The sequence below is a fragment of the Thermobia domestica genome, chromosome 8, assembly GCF_964235325.1.
Source record: "Thermobia domestica chromosome 8, izTheDome1.hap1.1, whole genome shotgun sequence".
NCBI lineage: Eukaryota > Metazoa > Arthropoda > Insecta > Zygentoma > Lepismatidae > Thermobia > Thermobia domestica.
The window spans coordinates 19,824,875-19,839,087 of NC_137461.1; the positions used below are offsets into that span (position 1 = coordinate 19,824,875).

The 14,213-nt window shown below is 36.4% G+C and overlaps 1 protein-coding gene across 1 annotated transcript in view; it reads left to right on the forward strand.

Moving 5' to 3' along the window:
• The window catches only part of LOC145692754 (phenoloxidase 1-like), a 52,720-nt gene that overhangs the window by 18,065 nt on the left and 20,442 nt on the right, over positions 1-14,213 (forward strand). Inside the window, exons 5-7 of the mRNA XM_081768196.1 lie at positions 461-663; positions 4,210-4,360; positions 10,805-10,906. Of these exons, the coding sequence (XP_081624322.1) occupies positions 461-663; positions 4,210-4,360; positions 10,805-10,906 (456 nt within the window). The remainder of the gene's footprint in view (positions 1-460; positions 664-4,209; positions 4,361-10,804; positions 10,907-14,213) is intronic.

A 14,213-nucleotide genomic window follows, 5' to 3' on the forward strand; every position in this document is an offset into this window, starting at 1 on the left:
GCGAGTTTGTTGCTCGGAAAAGGTTTTATGTAGAAAACTAACGTGGTACTAAACATTTTTCTAGCATCGTTAAGTATATTTATTACTTCGAGGTAATCCCGAACTGTATTGAACTCACGGTGTAGTTGTGGATATTACCCACTTCAGGCTTAGAAATACATTGTGTCAACAGTCGGGAATTTCAGATTCATGTTTTCTCATTTTTATATCTGATAAAACGAGCGATGACGTATTTAGGTATTTTGAGCATTTTATAAATGAGTAAATTAATTACCAAGACTATTTTGTAATAATGGTGAGATGGAAATACATTGTATTACATGCATGCATAACAGATTTTACAGTATTATTATTGCTTAGCAAAATAAGCGTGGATGTTTCAACTTCCTCTCTATTGAAATTCTGTGTATGCCACTGCAGGTGATCATGCTAGCATTATCTATTGTGGTTTTACCCGTAGGTTCCTTTGGAGATTCCCAGAGACTATACAGCTACTGATCTCGAAGAAGAGCATAGAGTAGCTTACTTCCGGGAGGACGTAGGAATTAACCTTCACCATTGGCATTGGCACTTGGTGTACCCTTTCGATGCCCCACGGAATATTGTGGAGAAGGACAGGCGTGGTGAGCTGTTCTATTACATGCACCAGCAAATTATGGCAAGGTACGCTGAAATAGAGATACAAGATTTGGACTAAAAAGTATATGAAATAATGTAATATAAATTACATTTTTATTATAATTTGTAAAATACTTTCTTTACAAATACCACTATAAAGTGACAATATCAAAAATGAAGTAGAGATTAAATTCCCGACACTGTTACTCCTGGCCTGGTCTCACCCACTTGTTTACTCTGGAAGCACGTAAAGTTAATACTGTGTTGTAATGTAGCGAACATACCTAAACTTCACCAATCACTTATCGGTTTTTGCTTATTGGCGTTTGCTTGTGTGTTCCCTCAGACGATGTGGCGCTTCTTGCAGAATCTGAAAAGAAAATCAATAAAATGTTAGAAAAAATGAGAAAGGGCTTTGAAGAATATGGGATGAAGATAAATGTTAGAAAGACAAAAACCATGGTGATTGGAACGAAGAGGTCTATGTCAAATATAAAAGTAGGAGGGGAGAAAATAGAACAAGTGAATAGTTTTCGATACCTGGGTAGTATTATTAGTGCTTATATGAAGTGTGAACATGAAATAAAAGCAAGGGTAGGAATGACGAAAGAAGCCTTTAGGAGGAAGAAAATACCGTTTTGTGGAACCTTGAATAAAGAGTTGAGAAAAAGACTCATAAAATGCTTCGGGTGGAGTGTTGTACTGTATAGGACGGAAACCTGGACATTACGTAAAATTGTAGAAAAACGACTGCAAGCATTCAAAATGTGGGTGTGGAGAAGAATTAGTTGGGTCGACCGGAAAACGAATGAGAGAGTGTTAGAAATGGTGGGGCACAAAAGAACACTTTTAAATATTGTTAAGAAGAGGAAGAGAAACTGGTTGGGACATTGCCTAAGAAGAGATTTATCATGAGGGACGTCCTAGAAGGTATGGTGTCGGGAAAGAGAGGGAGGGGGCGAAGAAGACTACAATTAATGGAGGATATCAAAACAGAAAGATCATACGCGAAGACGAAGAGGTTAGCGGAGGACCGTGGAGCATGGAAGCTTCTCAGCTGCAGCAAGTGACCTGCCAATAAAGGCAGAATACCTATGATGATGATGATTGGGTTTTGCTGTTATTATCTAGACTCAGTTACTCGTACCAATTTTTGTTTTTCTACAAAAACTAATGTTACTTAATTTATTAGTATCCAGTTGAACAGCTGAGAAAATATTGTTACGTCTTTGGCTTTATTTACTAGAGGTGGTAACAGCCGAGTACTTTCAAGGACAAGAAGTTGTCAATAGCCAATGACAGGTGCGCTGTTTTCTGCTTTAGATGGTACTGCTGCATGATTGGAAGACGGTTCATACAGCAATATAACTTTACTCTTTTTTGAGGACATTGTAAGACGTTGTTATTTGATATTGACTATGAGCTTTGATCAGTCATGATTTTTCTTTTCTGTACAAGCTTGAATACGCAGTTATGCGTTTCTCAAACTTTGGATTTATTGAAATAAACATGTTTTATTATAATATAACCTTTAAATATTTATATAATGTTTTAACTCAATGTCCAAGCAAAGGGACGTTAGATTTACGTGTTCGTTACTTTGGGTTAATCCCAAGACTGATCTTTACATATTTCTTATGTAAAAAAGACGAAAAAATAGAACGAAGTGTGGAAAAAAACATGCTATACGAGAAAATTACTCGTAACAAGGTAAGAGTGCAAGTGAAGGTTCGCAGCTCTGCCCCTCTTAAATATATTCCTGGCGACGTTACTGACAGCAAGTCATGGTATTGAAAACGGTCCGATAAAACGAGGATGCTGATTCCGAATCTCAAATCCATATTTGTTCGTTACTTTTGTTCCCGAGTTACAGTTGAATGCCAGCGAAAGACAGGTTATGATATTGAAACCGGTCAAGATACGAGATGTGTTAGAAAAGTAATGAGACATTTTGTACTAACTAAAGTTTTTTTTATGTTTTTTCAAACAACAATGTTATCCCTTTCAAAGTAGTTCCCTTGGGCAGCTATACACCGGCGGAATCGTTGTTCTCACTCTTGGTAGCAGCGCTGGAAGTCTTCAACTGGTATGGCTTTTAACTGGTCGGTCAGTCCTTTGAATGTTCTCCAGAGTTCCAAAATTGCGTCCTTTTAGGACATGTTTCAATTTCGGGAAAAGGAAAAAGTCACAAGGACTCAAATCAGGTGAATAGGGGAGTTGAGGAACTACAGTAATGCGTTTTGAGGTCAAAATTTCACTGATGGAAATGGTCGTGTGACACGGGGCATTGTCATGATGAAGCATCCACTTGTCCGCAATGTCTGGTCTCACACAAATCACTCTTTCCCTGAGTCTTTCAAGGACACTTTTATAAAACACTTTTTTGACAGTTTGTCCTGGTGGAACAAATTCTTTGTGCACGATATCCTCACTGTAAAAAAGATAATAAATCAGCATCGTCTTGATCTTTGATTTGCTCATTCGACATTTCTTCGGCCGAGGAGATGACGGAGTGTGCCACTCTTCGCTTTGCTGCTTTGTTTCAGGATAATACTCAAATATCCATGATTCATCACCTGTGAACACACAATTGAAGAATTCTTGGTCATTGGCAATCCTCTCAAGATCAACGCACACGTTTTGTCGATTGTCCTTCTGTTCAGTTGTGAGGTTTTTCGGCACCATTTAGGCACAAATCTTTCGCATGTTCAAATCGTCTGTCAAAAGTTGATGCACGGTGAAAGTGTTTAAATTTAACTGTTCACTCATCATCCTTATTGTTAAACGACGGTCAGATCTCACAAGAGCCGTCACACGTTCAACGTTTTCGTCAGTTTTTGAAGTTGATGGTCTCCCTGAGCGAGTTTCATCTTCAACGTGTTCTCAGCCTTCCAAAAATGATTTGTGCCAGCAGAAAACTTGTGCTCTTGATAAACAATGTTCCCCACAGGCCTGTTTCAACTTTTCAAAAGCCACACTGGCGGATTCACCAAGTTTAACACAAAAGTTTATTGCAAAACGTTGCTCTAAATTCCGATGCTCCATTTCTGTAACACACAACAAAAACACAACTTCACTGATGGCGCTGTCAAAAATAATGTGTTAGCTGTACGGGGTTGTAACTCGGACTGAGGAAGTGGAAGGGATTTAGGGATAAACAAACTTGTCTGGCACAAGTCGGTAGCTACAACGTTGCCAGATCGCCCGCAGTGTTGTCAGTCTCATTACTTTTCTCTCACACCTTGTAAATTGATGTCCGAATTTCTTATTCCGAATCTCAAATCGGTTTCCTCGATAACTTTTCACGTTCACAAAACACAGTTGAAGTCATTTGAAATAGGTTTCCTGGTGACACCAGTGACCGACAGGTCAATTGAAACTGGCCAGATAAGTCAAAGATGCTGACTCTGAATCTAAAATAAGTTTTTGAGACACAGTGGCAGATATATTTCATGAGGTTGAAGACTACTGGATAAGTAATTTTAAAAAAGACAGATAAAAATAGTGTGAAGCGGTTTTTAGTTTACGAAGCTGCTTCTTAAAAAAAAAAAAAAAAAAAAAAAGTTGAATATTTTGTGTTATTTTTTTCAGGTACAATTTTGAGCGAATGAGCAACAAATTGAGACGAGTTCAAAGATTCATTAACTGGCGAGAACCCATTCCAGAAGGTTATTTCCCGAAACTAGACAGTCTGGTTGCAAGTAGAATATGGCCTCCACGACCAAGTGGAATCACCTTAAGAGTAAGTCGTCATTTAAATTGATGGAATTGAAATATCACTTTGCAGTTTACTACATATTGTATTTGTATCTTGATGGAGTAAAAATATCAAATTTGCTGTATATTTATTTGTCTGAGTTAATAGTGTTCCAATAGCTACTTGTTTACATCTACGACTAAGTTAATAATAAAATTGAAAATGATGCTATGTTAAAAAAAATATATATATATATATATTGGTCGTGAGAAAAAAATTTAAACTGGTCATTCACATTATTCAAAATTACCTTATGCTTCGAAATGCAACGGACTTCTTCGACAAATGATAACAATAAAACTCTTACATTATTATTGTAGTGCATTTACACGTGGTATTTGCAATACAGCACATGGTGTAGTATCAGAGCAGTACATTACGATGGAATAATAATACTAATGATAATAACAATAGTAATAATAAGAAAACACTAAAAAGAGGAGCACTAATATAAAACGCAATGCAGTTAAAAGTCAATTAAGAGTCTTCATCCCGGCGAAATTAAAATACCACTAATTTTACAGTAATTATGTGATATCTTCAAATAGATAAAAGATAATTGAAATATGGAACAAGAGCGCCCTAGACAATATTATTTTGCGTGAGGTACCGTTATCACAAATCAGCTAGTGGCTTTCCGTTTTCAGCCGTTTAGAAACGCGAAAATAAATGCCGATCTTCAAAATCGCTCGAATTCGAAAGCAGATAAGTGAGTCGTGATAACAGTATCTCATGTAAAATAATATTGTCTAGGGCGCTCTTGTTCCACATTTCGATTATCTTTTATCTATTTGAAGATATCACATAATTACTGTAAAATTAGCGGTATTTTAATTTCGCCGGGATGAAGACTCTTAAGCAGAAATACTTCCTTGTCAACGCTGTAAAAATTGTCAAGCTCACTATCTGTCTAAACCAACGAAAAGCTGTTAGCGCAATCTTAAAATTACATTTTAGCTTAATGTTTCTAAACGTCATTGCTTCAGAACTATCAGTAAAATTCACAAAATTTTCGCTTCTGAGTAATACTACAATAAGTCTAAATGATGAATCTTACGTTTTCATTAATTCCAGTATATTTAGGATCAGGTAACGTACTTAAAATCAGGTAACGTACTTTTGAGATGTGTTCTTTCAAGGAAGGGAGTGAGGCGGCAAATAATACTATTGCACGGGGAGTCAAATTGCCTGACCCCAACCCTGATTATATTTTACAGTGTTATCAACTGGTATTCTCGTAATGCTGTGTATATTACTATCGTACATCTACTTTGTACTTTACTATATCTATATTTGTGTTTTTATAATTACTGACAAGTTCTGTATCTGTTAACGTAGTATATTTAAAAAAATCCAAAGAAGGCCAACAAAATCTAGAAATTTCTATATAAAAGCAGTTCTGACTGACTGGAACGGCCAGATCAAACTGCTTAAGCTAAAAACTTGATATTTGTACGGGACATGAGATTTGTACCAGTAAGTAAAGTACATATGTCAACATCAGTATGGAAGGATTTCTGGAAATTCAACTGGAAAGGGGGTTACAATTATTATAAGACGATGCCCATATTTCGAAACCCCATAAGCTTACACACGTGAAATTTGGTACTTGGACTTTTCATTTAAAATAAGTAAACAAGTGTTTCAGAGGTTTTTTTTTTTTTTTCGAGAATAAAAGAAAAGGAGTGGGGATTTCGAATACCTTAAGGTTAGAGACAGGTACGTACGCAGGAATTTATTTCGGAAGGAGTCCCAAGGTTTTTTTTTGGGGGGGGGGATTCAAAGTCAATATGAGAATACATTAATTAACATTTGTAAAATCACCGCTAAAATTAGACTAAGATGCCCATAAGAGGCATTCCAGTTTCCTGTCAGACAAGTATGTAAAGCGCAGAAGGAAACTTGCAAAATATTCTCCCAAATGACACGTGTGGGGATGTTTTACTCTAATATATATATATATATATATATATACAGGCGCGGATCTAAGGGGAGGGCTATAGGGGCTATAGCCCTCCCCTTGACGCTCAGATATACACTGGATAAAATGGGCTTCAATCCTGCTTTACACTGAATAAAGCGGCAAACTATGGTTTAGCCCCTCCCTTGATCATATCCTGGATCCGCCTCTGTATATATATATATATATATATATATATATATAAGATGAAAAGGTAAAAGCACAGAGACAACGTAGGCTTGGTGATTAAGAGTCTTCATCCCGGCGAAATTAAAATACCGCTAATTTTACAGTAATTATGTGATATCTTCAAATAGATAAAAGATAGTCGAAATGTGGAACAAGAACGCCCTACATAATATTATTTTACATGAGAAACCGTTATCACGACTCACTTATCTGCTTTCGGTTTCGAGCCATTTTGAAAATCGGCATTTATTTTCGCGTTTCTAAACAGCTGAAAACGGAAAGCCACTAGGTGACTTGTGATAACGGTACCTCACGCAAAATAATATTGTCTAGGGCGCTCTTGGTCCATATTTCAATTATCTTTTATCTATTTGAAGATATCACATAATTACTGTAAATTTAGCGGTATTTTAATTTCGCCGGGATGAAGACTCTTAAAAGATAAAATATAGTATTACATGTCGTCCACTAATAAATCCTCGTCAACATTACTGCTATCTACCGTGCACGAATGTTTGTTCTTGCGCAGTATTGCCAAATTCTGACTTCTTTGCGCTCACATAAAGTGAAAAACTTTGATGAAGGGGGAGAATAGAAATATTTTTGCCTCAGAATGTACAGTCTTGTTTAAAAAATATTGGACACCCACTTTGCTTTAAAAAGCCATATTCTCGCAACTGTACGTAGAAAATTCTGATACCTCGGCTCTAAAGAAAGAACTTTGTTAATTAAAGAAAATTGAAATTTGTTTCATTTGATTGTGACCTCTTTTACGAGTCTAAGACTTTTCAGAGAGAGGTGGGTGATCAGGTTTGTTTGAACAAGACTTGTATGTATTTTGAACGACATTGAGACTATCGTGCTCGCGGTACTCACAAGCTGGTAACATTGACGCGGCTGTTGAAATGAACACTTATTTCTTTTTATATATATATATCAACGGTCCTACACTCGGTCGAAAAGGTATAACAGCTTTTTCAGGTCAGCCATCCTGAGTGAGGTTTTTCCTGTATTTTCCTCATTCACAGCAAGCAATTGCTGGGATGGTACCAAACATAATAGCCCCAGGCCGCTTCCTTCCTTCCCCATTCCTTTTTTCGTCTTCAATTCCCCGGGCAGTGCGATAGCCAAGGGACGTCATTCCTCATGTGTGTGAGGTTAAGGTGGATCACTAGGTGTTCTCGGTGCTATGCAAAACACTGCTTGAATAGTGCGGCTTTGCCAGGTAGTGTCGAGTGTGTACTGGTGTCACATAATTAAGGACGCAATCATGGAATTCTGCTTGAATACTTTCTGGAGAAATTAGTTTTCGACCCTTTCTACAATTCACAGCTAAGTTCCGCTTCTCGAATTGCAACGCTAGAATCCAGGAATTAAACGTACAACTTGGCAACAATGCATTATGGCGTTCAGCGCAACTGTCTTCTCAAAATCTATTTCCTTAAACGTAAATTAATACTTAAATAAAATGTGAAACATAACACGAAACACGGTCAAACAATATATCTATTTCGTAATAAGATCGTTACTTTTAACGTACTTTAAACATTCAAATCAACATTTTATAAAATTGAGCATTTCTAGTATGATTTAACAGCAAGTACCATCTTGTGTGCTTATTGCAAAACAAATCAAATATTTTTCTTTATTTGTTACCTTTTTCGATATCAGAAGACACAACCAAATGAATCAGTGTCTTATGTTGTAGCTGAAACATAACTTTATCTTATAGCACAATATTTATAATAGACCCTATGTAACGTTTCATTGCGCAGTAGTTAAGGGAATGAGCTAAAATATGTACTGACTTCCGGGTGGTGATCCACCTTAACATGACTATAGATGCTGAAAGCCCAGAAATCTTATTCCTAATCCTAAGTTACTGTTTATATCAGGGGCGGATCCAGGGCGGGGGGCGATCGGGGCAATTGCCCCCCCCAGAAGGGTAAACTTCCTTATTATATATATATATATATATATATATATATATATATAAACCTATCCCAGAGTTTGGAGCTCTTAAAAGCAGCTCTAAGTAGCAGTATCATAATCCACCGCCCCCCCAGAAGTCCGTCCTGGATTCGCCCCTAGTTTATATCACCGGTCCTAGGCTATGTTCTTATACACTTTTATCTTGTTCCCTTCTATTTCTGTTATCAGTTCTGAGATCGATCTGAGATACGGTACTTATTTTGAATAACGTAAATGGTAAGTGTTGAAACTTTTCATTACATTATGAACAGCCATCCACCATTCAACATGTTAAACCATATGATTATTTACTTCATTAAAGGTTTATTTCTATACATATACACATCCTATATGCAGTCTTGTCATTCTCTTATTTTATTGATATTTCCATAAAATACTATTATCATTAAGTATTCTGCCTTTCGGCAGCTCCTGGGACTAATGAGGTTTTTTTCTAGATTTGGACCTGAAAATGTTTCTTCCACGATGCTCAATCTTCAGCTTCCTCTTTGAACTCCCAATATTTTCTTCTATTTTTCAAATCATGGATCAGTTGTGTTCTTCTTCTTCCTATTTCTTGCTTTCCTTCCATCTTTCCTTCTATGGCGGTGTGAAGAAGACAATTTCTTCGCAAGATGTGTCCAATCCAATTGACCTTCCTACAAAGGATGCTGGCTAAAAGTGTCATCTTGTCTCCCATCCGTTTTAAAACATCTTCGTTTTTTGCTCTCTCTGCCCATTTTATCTTCTCCATCTTCCTACACCACCACATTTTGAAGCTCTCTAAATATTTCTTCTCTAACTTCCGTAATGTCCAAGTCTATGAACCATAAAGATCAATGATCCATATATAGCACTTGAACAACTTCTTCCTAACAGTCTAATATTAAGCCTGCTAGTTAAGAGTGATCTCTTCTTGTTGAATGCTTTATTTTTTCTATGGCAATTCTTGACCTGATCTCTTTGGTGGAGTAAGTACCTCTCGTCAAGGTACTTCCCAGTAGAGATCTGCACGGGCCGAATTTTTCGGCCCGAGCCCAATCCATCCCGAATATACCAGACCCGACCTAGCCTGGGCCCGAAAAGTTTTGCAGATTTTCGGCCCGAGCCCGGCCCGATAAGTTTTTTTTTAAATCCTTGGCCCAAACCCGGCCCGGGCCCGATAAATTTTAAAAGTTTCGTTTTGTAACATTTTTCACGGGCACACTTCTTCAACGTTTACCTTTATTCTAATTATCGTTTAACCAAAGTCAATAATTATTAAAGAATTGCAATTAATCGGCCCCACCCCGGCCCGACCTGAAGAGAAATCAGTGTCGGCCCGCCCAAGCTCGGCCCGTGCAGGTCTCTACTTCCCAGATAGTTGAAGTGATCGACCTCTTCAAGTTCACTTTGCTCTACTCTGACTCTTAAGGGTGCGTTTCCACGGGATATTCTCATGCCTTTCGACTTTTCGATGTTGGTTTCCATTCCATATAGTTTCCCCAATGTCGATTATTTTGTCAATAATCTCCTGTACTACTCCTTTGGTTCAGAGGAGTGGAGAAGGCATTGAAGTCTGATGAATACACAGTTAGTGTGTTGAAACTGTTACATGTTTGTGTTTATATACAATCACATAGCCTTGCTCAGTCTGTTCTGTTAAGTTTGACAACATGGAAACAAGGCCTGATGGAATAGTTTCATAAAAAGAATATCAGGTTAACATTTAAGAATAGTTTTTCTTAGTTTGAATGAACCAAGGATGTTATAAATAGAGGATCTGCCCATATGTATCTTCATCCTATTAAATCGATGAAGCCAAAAAACAACCGAGCATCGGCACGTCTGATTGGCTACTCTCGTTTCTGTTATTGCCTGATTGGCTACTTTCGTTTCCGCCATGATTGTTGGCTCAAAACATTCCGATCCTATTGGGCGGAGTGGGCAGAGTAGGGGTGGCGAAACTGTGACGTATGGCTTCAGGATTTTCTTGTAATGGCAGATCCTCTATTTTATAAGATCCTTGGAATGAACATAACCAAACAGTAATATTTTTTTATAATATGAGTCGTTTATTAAAAAAAAAAAAAACATACTGTTTACCATAGAACCAAATATCTCTTTGCGATTATATGTATTTATAAGTAATTTACTAGTATCTCGAAAATTCTTAAACTCTTAGATTTTTATTTACTTATTTACAAACTATTTGTATCTTAATTTCTCTATTTTAACCGAAGTGTTCAATTTGATAAATGTTTTCGAGAGTTATTTGGGAATAATTGATCATACAATATGAAGCTAATGGTGGACCTTGTTTCTCGTAGGATATCAACAGAGAAGCTGATCAAATCCAATTTGATATTCAAGATCTTGAGCGTTGGAGAGACCGGATATTTGAAGCAATTCATACAGGCTTTATTGTCAATGTAAGTAACCTTTGTATTTTCCATGCTGCATTTTTTTAAATGAGTAAGTTTCATAATAAAAAATATAAGGCTGTTATAAAGTACTTGCTATAAAACAAATGCTTGTAACATATTTTAGAAAATAATGATAGTGCAGTGAAATGTGTAAATTTTAAATTGTGTGATGATCTGTACATTTTTGGTTAGAAACACTATTACAATGATGAGGTTGGTAACACTGAGCAACCGTGTAACTTCATCCTCTCAATAATAATACTATACACAAGAGATTTGTTGCTTCTGTTTTATATTATGCAGTTAGAATAATATTAAATATTAATTAAATGTAAATAGATTTTTCATTAAAATCTTTGGAATAGATTTGTATGAAGTAGTAGGAGTAGCTAGGAGCAAATTAAGGGCATAAAGGGAGAAAGGTCCCAAAGATGATTTTAAAAAATGTGCTGAAAAATTATTCCTAACCCCATCTGGAGGCAATATTTGATATGTTGAGTACTTTCTGGAAGTTCTTTTTTGCTGTAATAGAAAAATTTGTGGGGCCACGTTGACTCAGTGGTAGAGCGTTCACCTTTGATGCTTAGGGTTCCTGATTCAATCCCAGCCCGCGCCAAGTGGACTTTGTGGTGGACAAACGCCGTGTGTGTGGGATTTCTTGGGGTTCTCCCGTTTCCTCCACAATTTCACTCATTTCTCATAATCACCGTCTCCTTTTATCCTAGCCGTAGGACGGTAACACTTAAAGAAAAATGTATGCTCGTAAAATCGTGATCCTAACTCAATGTCGAACATGTACCTGTGGCATTTTGTTTTAAAGGACCTTTATTTTATTGTTAAATAAAATGAACTCTAGTTAAACATTGACGTGCTTATGGTCAAATTTCTGAAGTATTGATGTTTCTTAGTTGATAGAAGGGTATCTACTATCCATTTCATAAAGATAGGCCCCTGACTTCGCGGTGCTGCCGTGACGTCCAGTCAAAACTTATATTGCATTGTCGTACCTCGTTGGAATTGCTGGAATGTTGTATTTTTAATACTAAGACATAAAAATTTTCTTTGCACTATGTAGTGAGAAAAAAATAAAAATTAATGAAAAAGTGCGTATTTTTTCGTACTTTTTTGGTAGATCAATGTTTATAGAGCTATATCTCAGAAAAGAGATCACGTGAAATAATTTCCTGTGTACAATATGTAGATGCATCCATTAGCTGTAAGTTGTGAAAAGTTCAATTTTCATCACTTGATATTTTTTGTGTAATTAAAACAAATGTGCGAAGCTCTGATCTCCTTTACCATGGTAGGTAGAGAAACGTACAAAATACTGTTCGAAAATTTGGAAGTCTAGTATTCCAAATATTTGGAACTATTAACAAAAAAGGGTTTAGTTGGTAGAGTATTTATTTTTTAAAAAAATATGTTTACTTCAACATGTTCTCTGCGTTAAGCGGTGAGCCATGTTGCAACCCAATCTTTAAATTCCCCGCGCTTATATGAAGAAACAGCATACAGTAAATGGAAGTGCGGCAACGCTGTCGTGCAGTGTTGTCGCGTTCAGGAAGCTTGTAGCGCGAAGCCTACTTCATAAGAATGTAATAGGAAAAAGTATTTATTATAACCTTTCACAACATCATAAAAACATTAATGCATGTACACTCATGTCTAAAATTATTGTCGCATGTCTATAAATATGTTATTGTGGGAATATAATTTGATAACGAATTCGCCTGGTATTTCTTATAATGTTAGTATGTGTATAATCGGCAAAGACATGTAGGCTATGTGGAAAATTTCATGTCAAAAGAGCAGTAAATAAGAACAATAAAACGAAACTAAAATTTTCTTATCCATTTAGCAACATTTTGTTTTACTCATGCTAATTTTCGTATTCTTTTCCTATGAAATTTACCACAAATATACATTTCCCGACTCTACATATAGTATCAGTATTAAAAGTACCCTGCAAAATCATTATCAAATTATATTCTTACAAGAAGACAGTTATAGATATGCGACAATAATTTTGGACATGAGTGTACACATCTCAATGTATTCAAAATAAAACGTTGAAGTAACACATCCAAAAACTCATCTCTTAATCTATTTACTTCATTCACTTTCGTCATGACTTTGTTGGCTCATCGCTGCTCCTGCTATCTTCCCTAATATTTATAAACAATTGCTCCATTTCTACCTCAAGATCTATCAGTATACACACTCTCCAGCTTACGAACATGTTAAAGGTTAAAAAGAAATGTGCCTTGGCAATCACGTGTTCACCCAAGTTCTGCGATCAATTCCCTTGCCGAATGTACAGTAACACAGAATGGGTCCTTTGTTTTCTTTCAACGAAAGAAAACAATGCAATGAGTAGGTGACGAGGGCTGTATTTGCGTCTAATCACGTCGCACTGATTAAGTCTTCAATACTTCCCTTGGGTTCGTAGGCGTCAAAAACTTACACACGCATTCATATCATATGGGTTCATTGCAATGAGACGGACGAACGGGCATTTATATTTTCGTGAGTATATCTTGTGCTTTTTGATTAAAAAAAAAAAAAAGTGGATATTCCTTCACGAGCGGCGGTATTACAAAAAGAAGAGGCAAAATGTTTAGCGATAATGAAATTGCAGAACTGATGAATGACTCTGACTCAGACGGTTATGAGTTAGTAATTAATAGTAAGGACATTGATTATTCTGTACTCAGTGGCGTATCCGGGAGTGAACAAGATAGTAACTCTGTTTCAAGTAAACCTGAGGCTGCGCCGGAAAAAAAAAACGCGTCATTCCTATTCAAAGGCAGATTCTAATGTAGCTTGGAGCTCTTAGATCTGAAAACAGATTTTCTGTGAATTGTAAACTCAATATTACATATCAACTAAGGTTGTATCATATAATAAACTTTGTGCGTGTTTTTGTTTCTGTGCAAGTGTATTTTGTACTGCGTGCAATAAGTGAAGAACTGACAAAAATCAACAAATTTTCGAGGACCATCACATGCAAATCCAAACAAGATAAGAGTTCGCTTTTCTAATTTTGAACACTTGGTACATTTACTGTATATCCTGTTAATTTCTAAGAAATTGGTTTAAAATCTGTGGAGACATTACATTTTTAAAATATCTCTAAAAAGTGACGGACAGTGCGTAACAAGTTTAAATACCCGTCCGGCTGAGAGTGTATACGCGTCAGGAAAATGTGGCAACGTAGCACTCCGTATAAACTGCGATAGCGAAGGGCGCAAAGTAGAGAAAATCATAATGTCATATTTGTGATTGTTTATCTTTTAAAACAAGTCAAAACAGT